A 25,655-nucleotide genomic window follows, 5' to 3' on the forward strand; every position below is an offset into this window, starting at 1 on the left:
CCTGCCTTCCTAGAACTCATAGTGAATATAGAAAGGACAAATTAAATAATTATAGTTCATCATAAATAAATAAGCAAATCAAATAAGTAAATTGTGCTAAGTGCTAAAGTTTAAGGTTCAGAGAACTATACCTTGTACAGTAAGAAGCGGTGTTTTCTAGCCAGAAGGTACGGGGAAGGCTTCCTGAGGAAGTGGCTTTAGCTACGCCCTGTAGGATGAATAGGTAGTTGGTAGATGAAGCAGGTAGAGGCTGAGCCCAGGACAGAGGTGTTAGGGCTGGAGGAGCTCGTCATTAGGAAGTGAAAGAACACAGTGTGGTTTGTGGTTGTGAGTGGGTAGCACTTGAACTGCCATGGGTGATCCTCTGATATACGAAGGCATGAAGTTGCATCCCTTCATTGATACATGTATACCACTTGCCAACAAGAACCACTGTTGTTGGTTTGTCACCTATTTGGTGAGTTTTGGTATTCATCTTGTCCTACCGTTTAAGTATATGAAGAAATAATGCTCCATCATCAAAAAGTCTGGGCAAATCCTGCATAAATTCTGCCTAGAGGTAATCATGCTTGTAACCAGAATAATCTTTTCCCAGAGACAAAAGATAGGGACCATAGGGACTGTTCATGGGGCTTCCCAGGTGGTGCTAGTGGCAGAGAACCCTGCCTGCCAAGGCAAGAGAGGAAAGTGACGAGGGTTCGATCCCTGGAGTAGGAAATGGCAACCCACTCCAGTATTCTTGCCTGGAGAATCCCATGGACAGAGGAGCCTGGCGGGCTGCAGTCCACGGGGTTGCAAAGAGTCAGACACGACTGAAGCGACTTAGCACACACAGCATAGGACCATTCACATAACTGCAAATTGTGATTTTTTTCCGCTATTTTTCTTTAAGATATAATTTCAAACACTTTGGGAGGGTTTTATACTTATCCTTGCCTGACTTAACATAATATATATGAGGTATAATATGAGGAAATATAATACAAATAGATTATATTTAGTGTATTATATAAATATAATAAAATGGAATATAATGTAAGTAGTATATAATATAAGTAGTAAGATAATTTATACGATTTAAAGAATGTAAAGGAATATATTATCAATCTAGTTTAACATTATGATGCTTCCTATCATTTTTTCTGGTGTTTCCTTAAAAAGTACATGTTTGGGATTTGACCGTCAATTTTGCTGACTGCCTTTTTTTTGTCTTCGGCTTCCTCCAGTCTAGTGGGATTGCAGCCCTCATTGCTATTTTGGTGTTACTGCTGCTCTTGGGTATTGGACTGATGTGGTGGTTTTGGCCCCTTTGCTGCAAAGTGGTAAGTAAGAAGGATTTGCAGTCCTCCTTTTTTTTTTTTTAAACATCAAGGTGTAAAGTAAAGCTGAAATATGAATCAGTGCCACATTCCTCAACAACAGCAAAGTTTCAATTAGCAAATTGAATTTTAATAGTTGTATATTTTAATCATTGTAAGAAATTCTATTCATGCCTGCTAATAAATGTTTACTATAAAACTTCATCTAGGAAGCACTTCAAAATCAGGTTTAGGGGAAGAAGAGAACAAGAAGGTAGGGATACAGGGTTTCCCACTCAAGTACAAAAGAATTTCAAGTAAATTGAATGATATTTTCTACTGGATTCATTGAGAGGGGTCGATAATCTGTCAGGTTTGGGGTTTATTTTGTTTTGTTTTCATTGCTTATTGAATGTTTCATTACCTCTATGAAAGATATACTATTTCAGGACTCTTTCTGTTTGCCTCTTGCAAAAACATTTTAGAAATAAGTCACATGCAAATGTTAGGGTATCTGTGAAACAGTCACTTTGAAGTTATGACAGTTGGTTTGAGGTTGTGTCATTTTTCATGCTTGAGTAAAACCTCTGAAAGGACATGGGTATACACAAGCTTTCTAGTGCTACTGTAGCAAACTGCCACACATTTGCTGGCATAAAGCAGCACAAATTTATTACCTAACAGTTATGTAATCACAGATCCAAAATGGGTCTTGCTGGGCTAAACTAAGCTGAAAAGTATCGACAGTGATACATTCCTCTCTTAACGCTCTAGAGGAGAATTTGCTGCCTAGCTTTTTGCGGCTTGCAGGGACTCCTTCCATTCTTGCCTTGTAAGCCCCTTCCTCCAGCTTCAGAGCCAGGCGTGCTGCATCTCCGTCACCATTCTTCTGTAGTCACATGTCTCTCTGACTCCAAACCCAGCCGGGAAAGGACCTCCAATATCAAGGAACCATGTGATTAGGTTAGACCCACCTTGATGCATGCATGCATAATCTCCCATCTCAAGATCCTTCACGCTAATCACATCTGCAAGGTCTCTTTGGTCCTGGAAGACAGCTTATTCATAGTTCCAGGGAATTAGAGTGTGGATATCTTTGTATCTGTGTGTGTGTGTGCGCGCGTGCTCAGTTGCTCAGTTGTGTCTGACTCTTTGCCACCGCATGGACTGTAGCCTGCCAGGCACCTCTGTCTATGGAGTTCTCCAGGCAAACAATACTGGAGTGGATTGCCATTTCCTTCTCCAAGGGATCATCCAGACCCAGGAATCGAACCCGCATCTCTTGCATCTCCTGCTTTGGCAGGTGGACATCTTTATGGGGCCATCATTCTGCCTGTCACAAGGTGGAACTCTGAGTAAAAACATCAGCACATTTCAAGCAATATAACTTGGATTGTTCAGGCTTCATAGAAAAGGTTATTCTGAAGAAACGCTCCTTCAAAGCATGCCTACTACCTATTTTGGTATCCTCTTCTTATCAGCACATTATATTGAACTTTATGTTTTGTGGATCACAGTAGTGTTTTATGTAATATTACTAGATTGACTCTTTTTCCCTCTCACCCTTGCTGACTGATTTCCACTCCTTGCAACTTCATCACTGGTTTGTATTACTCCTACATTTATTATTCATCGTACTTCAGTCCGCTCTCATGAGGCAACTTTACAATCCTTTATCTCAGAGCAGTTGGCCACGGAGGAGGCACAGAATTAACTTAGACAACAGCAGAGACAAGAAGCATCCTGTCTCTTTGCTGAAGTAATCAGTTTCCTGCCATAGCAATTTATGCTGTTTCCTGTTGTAATCTTGATTATCTTAGATATGGTGATTTTTAGACAAGCTAGCTTTTTTGAGTCTCAAATTAAAAAGCAAAAAGTTGCCTTAATGTGATTTGTGTGCCTTGCTTTTTTAATTTAAAATTCATAGGGGTGGTTTTCCTTCTTTAGTTACTTTGCATTTTCATTTACTATTGACCAGAGGGGCTCGAAAGTGTCAAAGTATATGGTTTTTTAAAAGAACACTTGTGAAGACTGAACTGGGCTTCTTTGTGAGGTTGCTGCGTGCCTGCTCAGTTCCTAAGCTGTTGTCCGACTCTTTGCGACCGCCTGGACTGTAGCCCACCAGGCTCCTCTGTCCATGGAATTTCCCAGGCAAGAACACTGGAGTGCGTTGCCATTTCCTTCTCCAGGGGATTTTCCTAACCCAGGGATCAAACCCAAGTCTTCTGCTTGGCAGGCAATTTCTTTACCATGACGCTTGATGTAATCAAATGAAGTCTTCACCATCACATGGGAGGTTATAGAGGGGAATCGATCATCAGGTAGTCAGAATAGATCCATTCCATCCCTGAAACTCTGCAGACTGGGAATCAGGAATTATATTTCTTTATGCAGAGTGCAGAGGGACACCATTAATGTGTGTTTTTAGGGTGTCAGGAGGGCTTCCTATTTTCAGAAACATCATGAATGCTTACTAATTTCTGCAACTTATTTAATAGAGAGAATCATCCTTATTTTACATTTAGAAATATAGACTACAGAGCAGTTAGCCTTGAGTATGAACTTGCATTTAGATCTAAAAGTAAATGAATTGGGCTTCCCAGGTGGCGCTAGTAGTAAAGAACTCGCTTGCCAATGCAGGAGATACAAGAGATGCTGGTTCGATCCCTGGCTCAGAAAGAAAATGTAGGAAATGGTAACCCACTCCAGTATTCTTGCCTGGAAAATCCTATGGACAGAGGAGCCTGGCAGGCTACTGTTCACGGGGCCACAAAGAATCAGACATTACTGAGTGACTGAGCACATAAATGAACCAGAACAAATGTTCTCTAAAAATACAGATTTAAAAGCAGAGAGAAAGTAGAGGCAAAATCCTGCATTCAGCCCTTAGTAATCTGTGCCAGTGCTGGGCCTGGAATTAGGGATTCAGAAATGACTACCATATGATATGGAAACTCACATTTTAGTATGAAGCACAGAATGATAAGAGAAAGTGAGAATGGAGGTTCATGAGAGCCCCAGGAGCAACACATGTCAGGAACACAAAGGAAGGGGGGATTTGCCAGAATTGAGGGATTGTTTCAGGGAAACTGGATGGAGCTGCAGATTGCAAACTGATTTTGAATATTGAACAAGACTCTGGCAGTTGATGAGGGGCGTTTCCCATGAAGTATGTGTGGAATTACAAGTTATTTAGATGTGCTTTGAGATGTCCTAGGCTGAGGTCTAGCATGCCAGGGAAAGGAGTGGTGAAAGATGGTTTAGGATGTAGGCATGAACCTCCTGTGTCTTTGAGGAAGCTTTGAGATGTCCTTGGCTGAGGTCTAGCATGCCAGGGAAAGGAGTGGTGAAAGATGGTTTAGGATGTAGGCATGAACCTCCTGTGTCTTTGAGGAAGCTTTGAGATGTCCTAGGCTGAGGTCTAGCATGCCAGGGAAAGGAGTGGTGAAAGATGGTTTAGGATGTAGGCATGAACCTCCTGTGTCTTTGAGGAAGTTTGAACTCACCTCAGGGGTGAGGAGTAGACACTGGAAAGATTTGATCACTGATCCCCTGAAAGAAGCTTCACTTGCTGTACATGGTGCTGAGGTCTGGTGCTGGTGGGGATTAAGTCTTATCCAGCTGAGTTTCAGTAGCAGTTGAAATTCAAGCCAGTAATAGACAGTGCGCCTTAGATATGGTGGTGGGCAGGGGAGGGGCAACATAGGGATAGGGGGAGTGTGGAGTACAAACTATTGGGTATAAGATAGGCTACAAGGATGGATTATACAACACAAGGAATATGGCCATTATTTTGTAATAACTGTAAATGGAGTGTAACCTTTAACATTTGTATTTAAAAAAAAGATATAGCCTGAGCAAAGTATCTCTAACAAAGTATAGAGAGTTGGAATATAACAAGGAAGCTAAGTCAGTTAGAGAAAGATGAGGAGGTGATGTGAAAAGGAAGGGTCAAAGGAGACCATAACCTTATGAAAAACAAGATCTGGAGTATAACAGAAGGTGTACTGTAATAGTACAACTGCAGGATACTTATTTATTTGATTATGTTTAGAGAACATATTTCCACAATGCTGGTATTGGAATATGATTAGTTAATTGTTAGCAATGTTCAATTATTAGGGATCATTTTGGACTTTGACTATCATCTGTTACCAGTAATAATACTTTTTAATAGGAAATGAAATGTATTTATTACAGCTTAGTGTTAAGTCACTCAGTTGTGTCCAACTCTTTGCAACCCCGTGGACTATAGCCTCTGTTCATGGAATTCTCCAAGCAAGAATACTAGAGTGGGTTGCAATTCCCTTCTCCAGAGGATCTTCCCAACCCAGGGATCAAACCTTAGTTTCCCAGATTGCCGATAGATTCTTTACTGTCTGAGCCACCAGAGAAGTCCTTATTTCAGCTTGGTGTTGTGTAAATTTCTTTTGTTTGAGTGTCTTTTAAGCACTGGGGCAAACATTTAGTCTTTCAACTGAAATATGATTAAACAGCTTAAAATGTCTGTTTTCAGGCACATTTAGACTGTGTTAGCCATCACCTCCTTGGGAATCATATGCTTAGGAGCTCTTATCAAGATAGAAATCCTGGAAAGGAAAAAAACCCTGAACAGAGGCACCCATATTCTTCACACATTCTTCGTTGAATCGTTTTATTATGTTTTTAAAAAATATCTCATGAAATAATTTAACCATTCATTTTTCAGAGATTAAAATTTCACAGATATCTAATCAATGACTCAGAGATGACAGTGTTACCTATGTCTTAGCCCGGATTTTTTTTTTTTTCTGCTCCTAGTAAGTGGAAGGCTCTCAGAATAGTTGCTGTCAGATTTCCATCTGTGGTGTCTCTCTCTGAGGGGAAAGGGTGGTTGGATGAGACATCTCCAGGGATCAGTATGGTTTAGGATAGCCCCTATGGTAAGGTCAATAATGATCCCTAAAGATATCCAGGTCTTAATTCCTAGAAACCATGATTGTTGTCTACTATGGCAAAAGAGACTTTGCAGATATGATTAAATTCAGGATCTTGAAATAAGGAGATCATCCAGAATGACCTAGCTGGCTCTAAATGCCATCATTGTGCCCATCTAAGAGGGTGACAAAGGAGATAAGACCATAGATGGGGAGAAGACAGTGTGACCATGGAGACAAGAGACCAAAGCGATGCAGCTTCTAGGCAGGTAATGCTGGCAGTCACCAGGAGCTGGAAGGGGCAAGGAGCAATAAACCCTTGGAGCCTGCAGAAGGAACTGGCTCTGATGACACCAGACTTTAGTTGTAAGACTCAGTTTGGACTCCTGGCACCTAGAACTATAGGAATATAAATTTCTGTTGTGTTAAGCCACTAAGTTTGTGGTTATTTGTCATTGCAGCATTAAAGATCTAACAGATTCCCTACATGATTCTGATATTTGCCAGAGCTGGGGATCACTGCTCAGGGCTATTGATTTTGGGGAATTCTTATGTAATATGTTTTTGGATCAACTCATTACAAAAACTGTCTATGGAGTGCAAGAAGTTGTAAGATGGGAGATAAGGAAGTATTCTTAAAATGTTTGCAGTGATTCTGTGGCAGTTAAAACCCATGTGCATTCTTTAAAATTAGAATTACCATTCTGTTTTGTTTTGGGTCGACTGTCAAGTAAATATGCGTAATGCTTTATATACTGAGTAGAATTTACTCACTGTTTCAGAGTGAGGGGATTTGTCACAGAAACAGGTTTCTTATTTTCAGAAGTATCCAAGGCATATGTGTTATTAGAACCCATTGACAGCAAAGATCTGTGATCAGCTTTCTCAGGATGCTTGTTATTTGATGGTAGAAACCAGTACAAAAGCGTTCATATTCATATTCGTACCACTATTTCAGAATTATGAGAGAGAAAGACAAATACCATATGTTTCCACTTATTTGTGCAACTTAGAAAACAAAACAAAGGAACAAATATAACCAAACAGAAGAAGACATGGATACAGAGGACAAACAGGTGGTTGCCAGAGGGGAAGGGGTGAGGGATGGGTGGAGTGGGTGAAAGGGATTAAGAGGTCCAGAACACAGATTATAAGATAAATTAGTCACGAGGATATAAGGTATGCAACAGACAAAATAGTTGTATTGTTGTAACTTTCTATGATATAAAAATATTGAACCACTATGCTATACACACAAAACTATTGTAAGTCAATTAAACTTTAAGAAATCATGAGAGTTCCTAGACCTACTATTGTATTTCATTATTTGATGAATTAATAAAGAAGCACATAGTATTTCTGTTTCACAGATCTGGTTTTTAAAAGTAGATTTTTAAAAAGTAGATATTTTTAAAAGTAGATTTGACAGTTACATTTCAATACAATTGGATTCCTTTTAATCGTGTGTATTTTAATTTAGCTTGTTTAGTCTAGGAAGGGGTTTGTTGGTCCCCTATAATCAGATTGTCAAAGAGGTACCTAGAATAAAAAAGGTTAAAAAACTCCCCAAATGGAATATCTGGCTACCAATGATGCTTTTAATATGAGACTATTTTAAAATGTTAAATCTTTCAGTTCATTTAATGAGTATATTCAAGGATAAAAGAGACAGGTGATATCATTAAAGGCAGATTAAAATGTTGCAGATTTGTGTCCTCTGTGTGCCTAGGTTTTCCATGGCAAATAGGATCTAAATCAATGATCTTTGGAGAACTTTATTTTGTAGTAGTAGTAATAGTAGTAATAATAGTAGAACCCTCATGCAAAGCTGGAATTTTTAGGCACTATCATTAGTGAACTATAGAGTATGTTGAGTTTGCGAACTATTCCATGGAGGGGAAGTTCTCATTTTTGTGTAAAGTTATTTCTCACAACCTGTTTACGATTCTGTTTCCCTCTCATTGAATAACCTCACATCCATCCTTTACAACTGCTTTTCTATAACAAAGATGTCAGCAGCATCCTTCCTTTTCCTTAGATTAAAAAAGGGGAGAAGTTAAAAACAATTACGTGTTGAATCATGAGGGAGATATCAGAAAATACCGATCTTTACGTCTCTGTTTAACTCATAAGATGTGTTGAGTTTACGGCAGGTTTGTTTTACTACCAGGATAGCAGAACTGACCTTCCTGTAGTTGCATCATTTGGAAGAACTGGGCATTCTGCAAAATTACAGATGTAAGGCTAATGAGGTGGCAAACAAAGACTTTCTGGAGTGTTGTCAATTAGAGTTTGTTATCCAGCTGCAAATAAATATCTGAATATGCACGAAATGACAAATGTTCACTTTGCCCTAGTGTCCTTGGCCAAAGTTCTCCATCCACAAGGGAAAACTGCAAGCTCATTTTTCCTCAGTACATTTAAGACATTGCATAAAGATCTCATAAATCTTTTTAAAAAACCATTTTAAAAAGTTATCTTTTTAAAGCCCAATTTACTTATAAGTAAGCTGGGCTTTCATAATGAGGATATATCTAACTAGAGCTATATAGAATCATTTTCTTAGCCAGCAACAGCTGTGCTGTTCTTTCTAAACAGTAATAATGCTTCTGCATTGCACTTGTTTTTTATTGTTGAGGAGGGCTCTTGGTGCCTTTATTGAGTTACTCTGAGAGCAGCCTGACTTTTTTTTTTAAGAATGCACAATAAAACAGAAGGAATTTAAATTTTAATATGCCTTCCTTGCACCATTAATTAAAATGATTTATGTTTGGTTGCCTCTTTGAAATAGAGTGTGATGTTAGTACTTATTGCTTCTATGGTGATGTATTCCAACAGAGCATCATTACAAAACAGGGTATCACACTCTTCCTGGTTTATTTACCTTGACCACAGTACCTTTACTTAACTCCGGGAGAATACACTCTCACAGGGCTTCCCAGGTGGCCCAGTAGTAAAGAATATGCTTGCTGATGCAGAAGACACAGGTTCGATCCCTGGGTCGGGAAGATCCCCTGGAGGAGGAAATGGCAACCCACTCCAGTATTCTTGCCTGGAGAATTCCATGGACAGAGGAGCCTGGCAGGCTACAGTCCATGGAGTTGCAAAAGAGTTAGACACTACTGAGCATGCATGCTCCCCAACCCTTCAGAGCACACTCTCACATTGTTCTTCCCAGTCCTCATTAGGCATTTAAAATTATATTTATTGTCCGGACTTCCCACTATTATTTGTTTGTTCAAAGCAGTCTGTTTGAACATTGATGAGTCTGTCAAGCAGGAAAGGAAAGGGAGGCAGATAACCGGACCATATCTTGGTCTGATTGTTGAAAGCAACTGGCTTTGTGGGATTTGGAAAAGGACTTCCCAAACACTAATGTCAGAGAACTTTGTATTCATGAGAGGAAAGGCATTGCACTTGTTCTATGATCTTATCAAAAAAGAAAGGGAAGAGTGAAAGGAAATCCCACATATATTTTAAACAAGTTTTTGTACACACTAACAATGAGTTCTTGAAGTCTGTGGACCCTTAGATGCTTAGATGACATTGCTGAAATATTGGGCATTTGTTTCTGTCACTGGCAAGAGTCACTTCTGAAATACTACTTGATCTACAGTCGTTACACAGTATCTTTTTTTTTAATCCAAGGCAGTTCACTGTTGACAGTTCTTTTCACTCTTTTCTGAATATCGGAACATATGATTGCATCAAGCTGGCTGCAGGCTCCAGTGCTGACATTTTCTAGTGCAAAGAATGCCCACATCACTCGAACATTTGAAAAGTGTTAATGAGCAGATCAAAAGGACTGTTGCCTGAAGCAGCTAACTTTTTTTTTTTTTTTAAATCGGCTCTCCTCCAAACTGAAATCTTCATTCTAGCAGCTAAGTAGATGACATGTAATCCTCTCTGATGATGATAATAACAAATGAAAAAAAAAACTGGAGAAGAATCAAACTCTGCATATGGTTCATAAAGTGGTGAAAGTGTTTTCCAGAATCTTCAATATCGAGTTGACGGATGCTAAGTAGAAAAAATCCTGGCAACTAGGCAATATTATGCCTTTTAAAATCTGCAAATTCTCATAAAATATGGTGCATACGAATACATCCTTTTCTGAGATGAGTGTTCTTGCACTATTTAATACAAGAATGGGATTCTCATGACTGTTATTTTTAATGTATTTGGACCAACAATCAGGTTTCCTTTTCTCCTGCACTAATTTTACTGAAATGTAGGGACATCAGTAGACATAGACTTTTGCCATTTTTGGCTTTTGGACTGAATGACTTCAGATTCTTTTCACTCTCCTTTGTTACTTATGAGGCTGTGTGGTACAATGGAGAGACGGAACATTTAGAAACATCAAACACACACATTTATTTCCTGTTCCAACATTTCTAGGGCAATGATGTTGGGCATATGAATGAATATGTTATATCCCTATAAAATGAGGATGATAACATCTGTCTCATACAGTTACCATAAATATTGATCTGTATCTGTCTGTCTATCTGTATCTATCTACCTATTCATCTATCTAACCATCCATCCATCCCACCAAGTAATGTACTTCTCAGCACATCTTAAACCTTTTCTCCTGTACCCTTTCCCTTAGCAATCCAAACCTTATTTTAAGAGAATGTCATGTGCCAGAGAAAGTTGAACCCAGAGTTTGGAAGTGGGTGGACCAGCGTCCTGGATTTAAATACTAATTCTAATGTTTTCTCTGTATATCCTTGGACAAGTTACTGAATTCAGAGCCTCCCTCTCCTTATATTTAAAATAAGCATAATAACTGCATAGCATTATTATGAAAATGAAAGAAATATAGAGTGTGTGGCATATGGCAGCACCAATAAAATGTGGTTATTGTTAATAGTATTAACAGCATACAGATGAGTCTTGGGTCTGTTTCAGCTTCTGAAAGTGCTCTTATTTGTGGTGGTGGTGGTTGTATCTCTTAATCTACAAGATCAAATTTTTATTTATGCAGAGTTTTAAGGGTTTTTTTTTTTTTCCATTGTTAACAATGTAGAAAGTATACTTGCCAGGATTTCAAAATCAATTTAAATTTATAATAAGTCATACATACAATTAATTACACATTATTGGAAAAACAAACCCTAATATCCTTTTCTGAAATAAGTGAAATCGCTTAGTCGTGTCTGACTCTTTGTGACCCCATGGACTGTAGCCTACCAGGCTCCTCTGTCCATGGGATTTTCCAGGCAATAGTACTGGAGTAGGGTGCCATTTCCTTCTCCAGGGGATCTTCCCGACCCAGGGATCGAACCCGGGTCTCCTGCATTGTAGACAGACGCTTTACTGTCTGAGCTACCAGGGAAGTCTCACATGTAGACATCTGGCCTACTTAATTATGTAAAGGCATAGAAGCAAAAGACGTGGTGGAAATATTGTGATATGTATTTTGTCTTTACCATTCTATTAGAATTTTCAGTTTGGAAAGGACCTATAGTGAATCAAATTTATTTCCCAGATGAAGAAACTTACCATGGTCTTATATTTTCCCATCTGTCTTTGAGTTCATTAGCTCTTGGACTTTATTGGTCAAAAGAGAAATTTGATACTTCATTTTCTTTGAAACTAGCAGTATTTTATTTTCATGGAAGTCTTTTTCAGTTATCATGTACATCTTTTTTCTCCATTTAAAAAAAAAAAATTTAGAGGTTGGCTATGAGCCTTTGTGAACATTCTCAACTAGTTCCTTCAACTCACTTTCAATCACGTTTTTAGTATCTGTTGTTTTCACAGCACTTTTTTAGGCACTGTGATATTTTTAAAGAGGGAGAAATGATATTGCCCCTAAGAAATCAACACTTCTGAGGGGTAGCTGAAAAATTCCAAAATAAACATATATACCCAAAGTGATGAAGCATGAATGGTTCGACTGTGCAGTGATGTTTATATTGTGAAAAGTTTTAAGGTTTCTAGATAATGGAATGGAAAGTTGGTAATTAAAAGACGCTTACTCCTTGGAAGGAAGGTTATGACCAACCTAGATAGCATATTTAAAAGCAGAGACATTACTCTGCCAACAAAGGTCTGTCTAGTCAAGGCTATGGTTTTTCCAATGGTCATGTATGGATGTGAGAGTTGGACGGTGAAGAAAGCTGAGCGCCGCAGAATTGATGCTTTTGAACTGTGGTGTTGGAGAAGACTCTTGAGAGTCCCTTGAACTGAAAGGAGATCCAACCAGTCCATCCTAAAGGAGATCAGTCCTGGGTGTTCATTGGAAGGACTGATGTTGAAGCTGAAACTCCAATACTTTGGCCACCTCATGCGAAGAGTTGACTCATTGGAAAAGACCCTAATGCTGGGAAGGATTGGGGGCAGAAGGAGAAGGGGATGACAGAGGATGAGATGGTTGGATGGCATCACTGACTCGATGGACATGGGTTTGGGTAGACTCCGGGAGTTGGTGATGGACAGGGAGGCCTGGCATGCTGTGATTCATGGGGTTGCAAAGAGTTGGACACGACTGAGCAACTGAACTGAACTGAGACTACTCTATGAAAGATGGAAGGGACTTAATATGGAAATGGTCATTTTATTGGGGGTAGCAAAGGGATCTTCAGTCAATCTGGAGTTAGAGGTACACAAACAGAGATTTTGTAGATGGAGTGTTAGGGCTGAATTGAGGGCCATGCTAAGGCATTTGAACAATGAGAGTGCAAGATGACTCACACACTGGAAAAGGACTTTTTGTTTTCTGGGTTGTGGCTTATGATAACAGATAAAGAGTCTCTGATAAGGAAGGTAAAGATGCCTCTCATTATCCTGTTGTGAGGTTGTCAGCAATGGTCATATGAGGATTTTAAACTGCAACTTGATTTGCCCATATCCATGCTAAAACTCCATGCTATGCAGGATAATGAGCATGATAAATATGACATAAAAAAAGAAGTGTTATGGATGTGGATGTTCAGTAATTCTCAAGGGGATATAGGTGGCACTAATGTAAAGAACCTGCCTGCCAATGCAGGAGACATAAGAGATGCGGGTTGCGTCCCTGGGTTGGGAAAATCCCCTGGAGGAGGGCATGACAACCCAGTCCAGTATTCTTGCCTGAAGAATGCCATGGACAGAGGAGCCTGGTGGGCTACAGTCCATAGAGTCACAAATAGACACAACTGAAGCAGCTGAGCATGCACATGCGCATAGTATAATATAGGACTGGGGACACTGTTTCAGTTCTCAGAAATTCATATACCAGTACAAGATGTATATGTAGTAACCAGAGTAAACTTAAAATCCTCACAAAGAAATGAAGATGAGTACCGTATATGAAACTTAGACTTAGTGGAATGAAGGAGGTACCTTAGCCTCTTCCTAGTGAAAGAACTCTAGAGCACTTTATGATAATTTGCAAAAATGAGTAGAAGCATGATGTGTAAGGTTCTTCCAAAAATTCAGTAATTCCTTGATTTCAGTTGTGGTCACTGGAACATTTTATCCATTTTGACTAGAGAAATGATCAGTTAAGCTCCTGTTGCAATCAATTAAGCTTCTTGAGAGTCCCTTGAACTGCAAGAAGATCAAACCAGTCGATTCTAAAGGAAATCAACCCTGAATATTCATTATAAGGACTGATGCTGAAGCTGAAGCTCAAATACTTTGGCCACCTGATGCGAAGAACTGACTCACTGGAAAAGACCCTGACTCTGGGAAAGATTGAAGGCAAGAGAAGCGGGCAGCGGAGGATGAGATGATTGAATAGCAGCACCAACTCAATGGACATGAATCTAAGCAAACTCTGGGAGATGGTGAAAGACAGAGGAGCAGTCTGTGGAGTTGCGAAGAGTCGGACACAGAGACTGAACAGCAAACAACAACAAGCTTAGAAAAATATTGACCTGGCTGCATAGATTAGACTGAAGGATGAGTTAGAGATAGAGAAGCAAGCTGCATGTATAATTTAGCTACAAGTAAAGCATGTAGGGGCTTCCCAAGTGGCTCTAGTGGTAAAGAACCTGCCTGCCAATGCAAGAGACATAATGAGACACCGGTTCAATCCCTGTGTTGGGAAGATCCTGTGGAGGAGGGCATAGCAACCCACTACAGTATTCTTGCTTGGAGAATCCCATGGACAGAGGAGCCTGGCAGGCTGCTGTTCATAGGGTTGCAGAATCAGACACTACTAAAGCGACTTTACACACACACAGCGCAAAACATGTAGACATTAATGCCAAAATAAAGCTATGGTAATTATAGATGAATCCTAGTTTTCAATATGTTATTAATTAAAATGCATGGAATGAAGGTGAGGACTGCCAGGAGTACATCTCTTTTTCCTGAGTACGATGCCTTTAATTAATGGCTTGGCCACACTTAAAATGCTATTTATCAGTTCTAGAATCCACACTTTGAGATATTGTACAAATGAATACATACTAAAGAAACTGACTAAGATCACCCAATATCTCAGACCATTACATGAAAACCATTACATGATTGTGAGGTTTAGCTCTCAGATGATATATAGTTAGTATTCAAAAACAGGAAACCTTTTCTTCTGGAATTAAAACTAGTTGTCTGTGTGTTTGTGTATACATTTCACACTGTAGGATCAGGGCTAAAAAGTGGAAACTACAAAGAGGGAGGCTTTGGCTTCATTTAGGGGAAAATTTTACAAATGATGTGGGTTCCTTGCCAGTGGAATGAATTGCTTAGTGAAGTAGTGAATTTCTCTTTATTGCAGGAATTCAGACATAGTTGGATGACAACTAGGTGGGGATTTTTCAGAATAATGAAGTTCTGGTTGGATGCATTGGGGAAATTGAAAAATATTCTATTAGATATTTCTAAGGTCCAAAGACTCTCGAGTTCATGATTTTAGGTAGTGATAATGGGAATAGATGTGAGAGTTGGATTATAAAGAAAGCTGAGTGCCGAAGAATTAATACTTTTGAACTGTGGTGCTGGAGAAGACTCTTGAAAGTCCCTTGGACTGCAAGGAGATCCAACCAGTCCATCCTAAAGGAAATCAGTCCTGAATATTCATTGGAAGGACAGATGCTGAAGCTGAAGCTCCAATACTTTGGCCACCTGATGCAAAGAACTGACTCATCGGAAAAGGCCCTGATGCTGAGAAAGATTGAGGGCAGGAGGAGAAGGGGATGACAGAGAATGAGATGGTTGGATGGCATCACTGACTCAATGGACATGAGTTTGAGTAGGCTCTGAGAGTTGGTGATGGACAGGGAAGCCTGGCGTGCTGCAGTCCATGGGGTTGCAAAGAGTTGGACATGACTGAGTGACAGAACTGAACTGAGCTGAATGGGAAGGGGATGTAAAGAATCCTTCCTTCTTCCTGTCATCTTCCTCTCCTCCTGCCCTCCCTCCTTCCTTCCTCCTCTCCTCTCTCCTCTCCCTCCCTTTCCTCCTTCCTTCCTTCCTCCCCTTCTTCCTTCCTCCTTCTCTCTTCTTCCATCTTCTTTTCTCTTCCCCGCCTTACTCCTTTTTCTCTCTTCCTCCCCTCCTTTCTTTCTCTCCTTTCTTCCCTTATTTTCTGCTAGACACTTTGCTAAGTACTGGGAATATAATTAGGAACAAAGCAGACATAAGATTCATCCTCACAGAAGTTGCAGTGTTTTGGAGTTGGATAAAATTATCAATTGTGATCAATGCTAGGGGAGAGCAAATAGGCATCCATGCATATTAAGGAAATCTGAACCGCTTTGAGAAGACTGGGGAATTCATGGTGGGGAAAGGAGAGGAAAAGATAGGAATGTGGGGAGAAAGAGAGAGACAGACACTCACATATGCACACATGCAGAGACTGGAATATTTCAAAAAATCTACTGGACATGGTAAATGATTTGGTGAAGTCATTCAGAGGTGAGAATAAATTATAGATTATGAGAAAATTTTAAGGCTGCAATTTTAAGGAAAATGATTGACTTGAAGAAAACAGAGAAGACAGAAAGAATACTTAGCTTTTAAATGAAGATAATTAGGTTGGTTTTGACCCTGTTGAATGTGAAATGTTGACGGATATGGTTTTCACTGATTTTGGACATGCAGGTTGATAATGACATGCATGCTTCCCTTGTTTGATTTGCCAGACTTTTATTTATTTATTTTCTAGATTATTTTATTTTTTCATTTAATTTTGTTATTGGAGTATAATTGCTTTACAGTGTTGTGCTAGTTTCTGCTGCACAACAAAGTGAATCAGCTCTATGTATGCGTGTATCACCTTTCTCTTGAGCGTCCCTTCCACCCTCTGCTCGCATCCCACCGCTCTAGGTCACCACAGAGCAATGAGCTGAGCGCCCTTTGCAGGTTCCCATTAGCTCTCTATTTCATACATGGTAGTTATATACGTCAGGGCTACTCTCTCAGTTTGTCCCGCTCTCTTATTTCCCCTCACCTTGTCCACATATCCATTCTCTACCTTTGCATCTCTATTCCTGCCCTGCAAATAAGTTGAGCGCTTCCTTTTTATAAAGGAAATGCACCTGTAGCATGATAACCTTTGCCTTATTTTACTACAGTATTATTTTAAATCTTTATCCTCTCTTGGCATTTATTTCTGGGCTAAATCTCAAAATTCACCGATTTCTATCCTTCAATATTATCAAAAGGAACTGGAATTTTATGTTTATTAATAAAATAAACTTGGATAATAAAAGGGTTAAGTAAAAATAACAGCATTTCTTGTAGCATTCAAATACTACGATGAATTAGTTTGAGATTCAATCAGATTAAATTACTGTCCAGTTATATCCGTGTGATTGTGGTTACTGCCTTTTTTTTTTTCCTGAGATTTAGATCTAAACCAAAAATAGAATGATGAAAGTAATATACATAAAAAAAAAATTATGAGTCAGTTCTCTAAATATTTTTTTAAAAACCTTTCATTATGGAAAATTTCAAACATATGCAAAGAGAAAAGAGTAAAATAATGAATTTCCATGTCTTCTTCACACAGCTTCAGTGAGTCTCAATATGACTAATCTGATTTCATCTGTAACCCTATTCACTTCCCATCTCAAATTATTTTGATGAAAATATCAGAATTATATCATTAACCTGTAAGTGATTCAGTATGTATCTTTAAAATATAAGCAGTCTGTAAAAAACATATTCAGGAATAGTTAGGGAGTTTGAGATGGACCGTGTACACACTGCTATATTTAAAACGGATAACTAACAAGGACCTACTGTATAGCACATGAAACTCTCCTCAATGTTATGTGGCAGCCTGGATGGGAGGAGAGTTTGGGGAAAAATGGATACATGTATATGCATGATTGAGTCCCTTCACTGTTCACTTGAAACTATCACAACATTGTTTGTTAATTGGCTATACCCCAATACAAAATAAAAAGTTTAAAAAATAAATAAAAACATATTCATGATAATAGGAAGATACCTGAACAGTAAAATAATTCTTTGATGATATTCATTTTCAAAGCTACTCTTTTAAAATTTTAAGCATCTAATAACAGAATTGAAACATTTGACCTTAGATGAAGTGAAACAGTTATATTTTCAAAGTTTTCCTTCTTAGTATACAGACTTGGATGTGTACCCAAATTATCAGAAGTCATTGGCACTTGGTCAGTCATTTTCTATCAGGATGGTATGAAAGTCCAGACACCCCAATACCAGTGAAGGTCATTTAAATCAGATTTCAGTCTATATTCCTCTCACATAAAGAATTAACCATATGAGACTTCATGGAATAATCTACTGAGTAATGATTCACAGGAAAGGAATCTTGGCTAAGAGGTTGATTTGTTTCTACAGAAAAAAAAAGATGGGGAAAGAGAGTATGTTCATTTCCTTTATCTCACGCAATGCAAGTTGATTTTTATATTGTCAATTTGAAAAAAATCAGTGAATCACAGCAGAAAGACTTTGCTAGTAAATCCCCTTTCCATTTGAGGGGACAAGCTGTAATCTAGTGAAAAATGTTTGCATTTTAACATTAGAAGAAACACTTAGTGCAGGGTATTTGACAGTTTTCTTATTATTCACCTGAAAAATGAAGCTATAATGTATCTATATCATAAAGATAAAATGAGTGAATGTGCTGGTTGGTTAGCTAGTTAGTTAAAAAAGAAAACTACTAGTAGTTGCTAGTTAGTAAAAAACTAGTTAAAAAAGCCCAGTTTCAAAGGGTGATAGGGGCATAAGTATTGAGAAGCTAATGATCAGGGACATCTTTGGCACCACCACAGGATTTTACTAATCTAATTATTTTTATACATTCTTATTGTCTCCTCTCGATGCCACTGAAGTTTCTACATTTAATTATTTTTTTTGTACAGGTTATCAAGGATCCTCCTCCACCACCACCTCCTGCACCAAAAGAGGTAAATGAGTGCTTAATAAGTGATATGGATATATATATATTTTTTTGTATTTAGATATTATGCCCAGATCTGATCAATTACGTTGTTGTTAGGTAACTCTGATATATTGAGTTTTGAGTTTATGAAAGTCACTTGTTATTTTTCAAACCTTGTGGTTTCTTTTACATGTTAGAAGATGGGACCTTCACACATTGATAAACATAGACTGGCCATCAGGAGCAATAGTACATAGAGATTTAATTTACTTTTTATACCAATATATGAATAATTTGCTGTTACTTACCTTATTTACAAAAAGTTGGAAGATCCAAGCTTGCAGTTTAAAGATATTATTACTTTCTTCAAAATTATTATTACTTTTATATTTTTGCTATATGCTGCATTACTGTACTATTAATACAGTATATATTAAATATTATATTACTTGTATATAGCATATACTAGTAATATTGTGTTAGCAAGAAGAAACATGGCATTGTGCATTTTCAAAGCTTCTCAACTACCTTTTTAGTACCAGTTTTGCAGGGTTCATATTTACACATATGATGTGACTTTAAACGATCATTAAAATGTGGTCCTAATTTTAATGTTTTATCTTTTGACATATGAAGTGATGAATAAATCTGGAAAAAATAAATGAAGTTCATAGTTAAGGAGCAGCTTCTGGTAGCCTAGCAAAATAAGGTAGATTCCATGAATTGTGGAATGAAAGGAGCCCTCATAGTCTGTAGAACCTCACTTGAAATTTACGCACGTAAGCAGAAGTACATACACATGTGCTATGTGTAATTTTTACTATATTTCTTCCATGTCAGTGGTATTATTCAGAAAAATATCTAAATGTGAGCCAGTTCTGACTAAGCAACATTTTAAGAAATTAATTAAACACATTTTTAAAAACTCGTATCTGCATAGGAGGAAGAAGAACCTCTGCCTACCAAGAAATGGCCAACCGTGGATGCTTCCTATTATGGCGGTCGAGGTGTTGGAGGAATTAAAAGAATGGAGGTTGGTATATCTTTAAAAAAATAGAAGCTGCTACTCTGGAATATATATTTTTAGAACTATTAAGCCATGGAAACTACTTTTCACAGCTCAATTTCCTAATACCATCCAGTTTTTCTTAACGTGGTATTTTTCGGGGCAGTTTTTTTCCATGAAATAATTCTAGCCATTTCAAAACTGTGCAAGAAGAACTGACTTCATTAGCCAATGGATTGCATTGATAAGATGCCTGAATTCTAAAGGGCAAAACAAAATTAGGGATTTCCTCACTGTTTTGGAAAAAATGACTACAGAGAACATCAACTTGGAAGAAGCCAACTACTTAAAGTTGCAACAATGCTTGTCTTTGAAAAGATTCAGTAGTTAAGTACTGTTTGGGGAGAAAAAAATGTTAAAATATCCAGTAGAGTGGATATGACCCTATCACAAATGTAGAGGACATACCTTTAAGACTTTTTAAAAATAGGTTTTAGTTGCCACTTATGAATAATCATAATTAATATTAAATATCATTTATAGAATGTATTAAATTTTTAGACTGGCAAAAAGTGTGGATTAAAATAGAACTTAAATATTATATCTTAAACATCAAATGAGGTCTTCTGATCACCACAGACATATTTTTCAACGTGATGGAATAGTTAATAATAAGCAAGCCCTGTCAGCACTGACCCCTGAACAGTGGCAGAGATAAGCCAGCCTCCCACCCAAGGGAGCATTTGGAGGGATTTTCTCATTGATATTATTATTTCTCATTGATTTTATTATTAAACACAGATCCTGGCAAAGTGTGTATGTAAGAAGATGTACGCAGGGGCAAAAGGGTTAGACAGGAATTAGCACGGCATGTTAGTAGTTTTCTTTGAATGGAATGATTTTCAATTTGTGTTATGTATGTCCCTGCTTGTTCACGACCTATTTGTCAGTGAGCATGCACTAATTTATATCAGAATAATAAGCTTAATTCCATTTTGAAACCCACACATATAAAATGCCACATGACAGTGGGGTTCAAATACACTGCATGTGTGCGCAGTTGCTCAGTCGTGTCCAACCCTTTGTGACCCTATGGACTGTAGCCCGCCAGGCAACTCTGTCTATGGTATTCTCCAGGCAAGAATACTGAAGTAGGTAGCGACTCCCTTCTCCAGGGGATCTTCTCAACCTGGTGATGAAATCCAGGTCTCCTGCATTGCAGGTGGTCCTTTACCATCTGAGCCACCTGGTGTATTTGTTCTTATTGAAAACACGAGGAATTTGGTAGATTTTTGTTACTCCAATATTCCAGAGATTAGGGGTCTCTTTCTACAGAAAAGAAAAGCATATGCATGAGCTCCTGAATGGGTTCCAAGTTAAAAGACATATTATCGGAATATGGTCAGGAAAGCCATGGGGCCATGAACATCCTTGAGTAACTTACATTTCAAGTTTTAAGAGTTATTGACTCTTTTATTTAAAATTTAGTTGAATTGAAATTTATTTATTTGTGCTTTGAAAGTGAAGTCGCTCAGTTATGTCCGACTCTTTGCGACCCCGTGGGATGTAGCCCACCAGACACCTCTGTCCATGGGATTTTCCAAGCAAGAATACTGGAGTGGGTTGCTATTTTTTTTTTTTTTTTTGACTTAAGTGATAGGAAATTACATTGCCCTTCCTTTTTAGCTGAAGAAAATTTACGAGAAGCGCTCACTTACTGTTAATAAATCAGAGTCCATTTTAGTCATAGATAATTTTTTTAAAGTTTTTTCTTTAATGTGGACCATTTTTAAAGTCTTTGTTAAATTTGTTCAATTTGTTTTACATTTTGGTTTTTCGAAACAATATTGTTTGTTTCCATTTTACATTTTGGTTTTTTTGGCTGCAAAGCATGTGGGATCTTAACTTCCTGGACTAGGGATCAAATCCCCTCCCCCTGCATTGGAAGGCAAAGTCTTAACCAGTGGACCACTGGGGAAGTTCCCTAACCATGGATAATTTTGGCTACATTTTATGGACTTCTCCATCAGTGAGGTGGAAATAAGGATGGGAATGATGAAAAAAATGAGCAAATATGGGCATCACAAAGGGGAAACGCAATATGTAAAAATACACAGTAAAAATATACTGAGAATTAAGCACCATTAGACTTTTTCAAGCGTGAATTTATTTAAACTTGGAGAGGAAAAATAGAAAACATACCTTGTTTTAAAATCATGCCTATTCAAATCTGGAAAGTATTTTCCTTAAAAAAAAACCAAAAACCTTAAAGGGAAAGTAAATGGAATTATAGAAATCATGGTACATCTGAATTAAAAAATAAGTCTTTGTAACTAAATGTTATTTTAAGCCAGTATAGGAATTTTAGTAGAAAGTCTTTCTTCCTTCTCCTTTACATTAAATATTTAAACACTATGGTAATGGCAATTTGCAGAAAGCTGGAGCTGAACTGATGTTAATAACAGCTGTTAGCACAACTGATCCATAGTACCTGATGACTTCACGTGTGTGTTTCTGGCAGTTCAGCAGGAAGCTGTTTTTGTTTCTTTTCTCAGTTCTGAAATTGCTCCTTTATGATACAACCTCTGAATATGCTCAGAAATTGTGGAATTTCATTGTTTATCATGAAAACCAGATAGAATCAGAAACATTTAGCTATCAAACTTGCACTTTTTTTTTAAATAGTCAACAGTCAGGTATATCAATTTTGTTAAGGCTGCCTTTAGCAATCTGTTCTTGTTATTTTATCCTTTTTGGGTATCTCAATGTGGTCAAAATAAAATATTAAAATTTATACATATAAGTGTGTATATATTTAATTGTTTTTAAGAGTTTAAGGAAAACTCTATATAGTGTTTCCTAGCTTTAGAATTTGAAGTTGAGTGAGAATTGATTGTGCTATTGTTTGTGGTGATGGTGATAATGATGAAACAGCTATGATGAACTAACAATAATGGATTTATGTAATGCATTTATTTTAGACCTCAGCAACTATAATTGGGGCTTCCCTGGTGGCTCAGAGGTAAAGAATCTGCCTGCCAATGCAGGAGACATGGGTTCAATCCCTGGCTTGGGATGATCCCCTGGAGAAGGAAACAGCAACCCACTCCAGTATTCTTGCCTGGAAAATCCCATGGACAGAGGAGCTTGGCAGGCCACAATCCATGGGTTGCAAAAGAATTGGACTCAATTTAGTGACTAAACAACAGCAACAACAACTATATATTGGGTTGGCCAAAAAGTTCATTCTGTTTTTTCCATAAGATGTTGTAAAATGGACTTTTCCACCAACCTAGTATCATACATTTAGTTGTTTAATAGTTGAGTCCTTAGAAATGCCATGTTGGGTGAGAACTCAAGTTCAACTATCTTCCTGTTCTTTATCTGAGAATGGTGCCAGTGTTACTTAGAGGAAGGATATAATTACCATTACCTCTGTGATATCAACTGTGAATGCTACACTAGTTAAAATCTAAGTTAAAAATCTATGACTTCTGAATGGTCCTAAATTTTACCTACTTATACTTCTACTCCAAATTACTTCTCTATGTTATGATACTATTTGACTATGTATCTTATTTTGGTTTTTTTTTTTTTTCCCTTAGAATTGAGACTTTACAACTGCAGGAGATGGGTCCTGATTTTAGAATTTTTAGTTCCATTTAGATATATCTAAAGATTTTTAAAGTTTTAGTTAATCGAGGTGAAGACACTGATTTGAAAGAGAAGGTCATTTCTCTGGAAAGAAAGCCAACTATCTAGCTCTAAAGGTTTAATGGTGTTTAAAACAATTTTAACAACCTCATAAAGAACATTCTAGTACCACTGATCACACTGAAAGATACAGATACATTTTAATGACTCAACAGGGTCTACTTGAAATTGAAAACCTATTCTAAAATTGTAGTTAAAAAAAGGTAAAAACATCTAAGTAAGCCTTATCAAAAAGCTATGAATAGATCTCTCTATGAACAGTAATCATCTGTATTCCTGTCTACTAATTCAGGTCATTAAAATGCTTTTAAAAAGCTTATTAATCATTTTTTCTTTGTAGAAATTACTTAACATTGGTGAGTCACTGTGTGCCCAGGACAGGCCTTCCTGTTTCTTTTTAGAGCTTCACTTATCTTTGTCTTCTTGGGTAACATCCTTGCTTTTTAGATTTCTCTACTGTTCTTGGATGAACAAAACCTTCCTCCAGGGGCCGCATCCTCTTCACATGCCCACACTTGAAAAAAATTTGGCTCAGATTTAGCCATTTTTCATTGAAAAATAACGAAAACATCATTTGACCTTGCAGTTTTTTTCAGTGTCCAGGGTTTTCAGAGAAAGGAATTCCCCCAAATTTGTGGAAATCTCTGATGTCTCTGTGGAGAAGGCAATGGCACCCCACTCCAGTACTGTCGCCTGGAAAATCCCATGGACGGAGGAGCCTGGTAGGCTGCAGTCCATGGGGTCGCGAAGAGTCAGACACGACTGAATGACCTCACTTTCACTTTTCACTTTCATGCATTGGAGAAGGAAATGGCAACCCATTCCAATGTTCTTGCCTGGAGAATCTCAGAGACAGCAGAGCCTGGTGGGCTGCCGTTTATGGGGTCGCAAAGAGTCGGACACGACTGAAACAACCTAGCATCAGCAACTGATGTCTCTGAATTCTTCTCTTCAGAGTCTTTTCAGATTTGTCTTCCTTAATGAAAAATGTTTATGTCAAGTAACCATATCCATATGAGCAGAACTGAAGACTGAGAGCTGCTTTACAAAGTTGAGCTTTGCAAAGTGAAGATAAAACATATATAATTATTTTTACTTCCAAAGGCAAAAGTTTAATCATACTTTTGTCCTTAGTCAAACTTGATGGAAACTTTGGAAGGAAAAATTAACTCCTTTTATAAAATATATTTGTAAAATTCTAAGCTAGTTGAAACATCTTGTCCACTTCAGACTAACATGTTCAAATCCCTGTCTTGCTACTTACTGTGTGGCTTTGGGCTCATCACTTAACCTCTCTGTATCTTTGTTTCCTCCATGGGAAATAGTATCTACCTCATAGCATTTTTTGTATGGATTAAATGCAGCTTGGCACATGATAATTATTCAATAAATGCTAATTATCATCATTACCATCTATTTCAACCATTGTCATCAGTATATAGGGGTGTGTGTTTAGCTAGAAGGAGAACATATCTAGAGAATAGAATTACACATTTCCCTTGTAAATACAAATTAATTCCTTATTTGAAACAATGGAGAAATGGTTGTATCAAATTTAATTGATCCCAAATTTTTATAAAGGGTCTTTATTTCTAGGGTCTTGATATTAAATACATAAGGAGTGATGAAAAACCTGTTAAATCTCAGAAGAAGAGGAATTTGAAATTAGGTTACCTATTCATCTTTTGACTCTGAGGTGATGAGCCAAGAACCAGCTGAACAAGAGTCTGTTCTCCTAGGCCACTGTAGGTCTGATAGCAATATTTCTCTTTGTTTTAAAGGTTCGTTGGGGTGATAAAGGATCTACAGAAGAAGGTGCAAGGCTAGAGAAAGCCAAAAATGCTGTGGTAACCCTTCCTGAAGAACCAGAGGAACCCGTCAGACCCAGACCACCTCCATCAAAACCCACACACCAGCCTCCTCAGACAAAGTGGTACACGCCAATTAAGGTGACTGTTCAAACTTTGTGGGATTTAACTGCAACCTCCTAAAGTGTAATCCTTTTAGTCTCCCTGAAGGAGGACCAACGTATATCAAACAGCAGACATTCAATTTACCTTCTAACAACTGAGTCATTTCTCAGCAACAAGAAACTCCGTTTTTGTTATTTATTCATTTAATTTACAAAAGAAATGAGAGGAAAAGACTTTATCTTCTTCATTTTAGCTCATTTATCTAGCAAGCAGAGGTTGAGTACATTTCCCAGAGATTTACAGATCATGTTTCCCTTTAGGGTCGGCTGGACGCGCTCTGGGCTTTGTTGCGGAGGCAGTACGACCGAGTTTCCTTGATGCGACCTCAGGAAGGAGATGAGGTTTGTACCTAGGACGTGCTGGGAAAAAGCTAGATTATTCTTTTAAGGATGAAATAATTGATGAGATTAATACTTTCAGTGCCAAGCT

The 25,655-nt window shown here is 37.9% G+C and overlaps 1 protein-coding gene across 4 annotated transcripts in view; it reads left to right on the forward strand.

The window, feature by feature from the left end:
* The window catches only part of ANTXR2 (ANTXR cell adhesion molecule 2), a 170,580-nt gene that overhangs the window by 75,161 nt on the left and 69,764 nt on the right, over window positions 1-25,655 (forward strand). The window contains exons 12-16 of one of the 4 annotated variants that reach the window (XR_014080542.1): window positions 1,227-1,322; window positions 18,514-18,558; window positions 19,474-19,570; window positions 25,035-25,202; window positions 25,487-25,571. Coding sequence is in view for 2 of the 4 variants with exons in the window: in XM_081583933.1 (XP_081440059.1) it covers window positions 1,227-1,322; window positions 18,514-18,558; window positions 19,474-19,566; window positions 25,035-25,202; window positions 25,487-25,571 (487 nt within the window). In the remaining 2 variants the exon portion in view is untranslated. The remainder of the gene's footprint in view (window positions 1-1,226; window positions 1,323-18,513; window positions 18,559-19,473; window positions 19,571-25,034; window positions 25,203-25,486; window positions 25,572-25,655) is intronic. The other 3 variants (XR_014080540.1, XM_081583933.1, XM_081583943.1) reach the window with 3 other exon arrangements.

Source organism: Giraffa tippelskirchi, chromosome 1 (genome assembly GCF_054371585.1).
Source record: "Giraffa tippelskirchi isolate mGirTip1 chromosome 1, T2T-mGirTip1v1.2.pri, whole genome shotgun sequence".
NCBI lineage: Eukaryota > Metazoa > Chordata > Mammalia > Artiodactyla > Giraffidae > Giraffa > Giraffa tippelskirchi.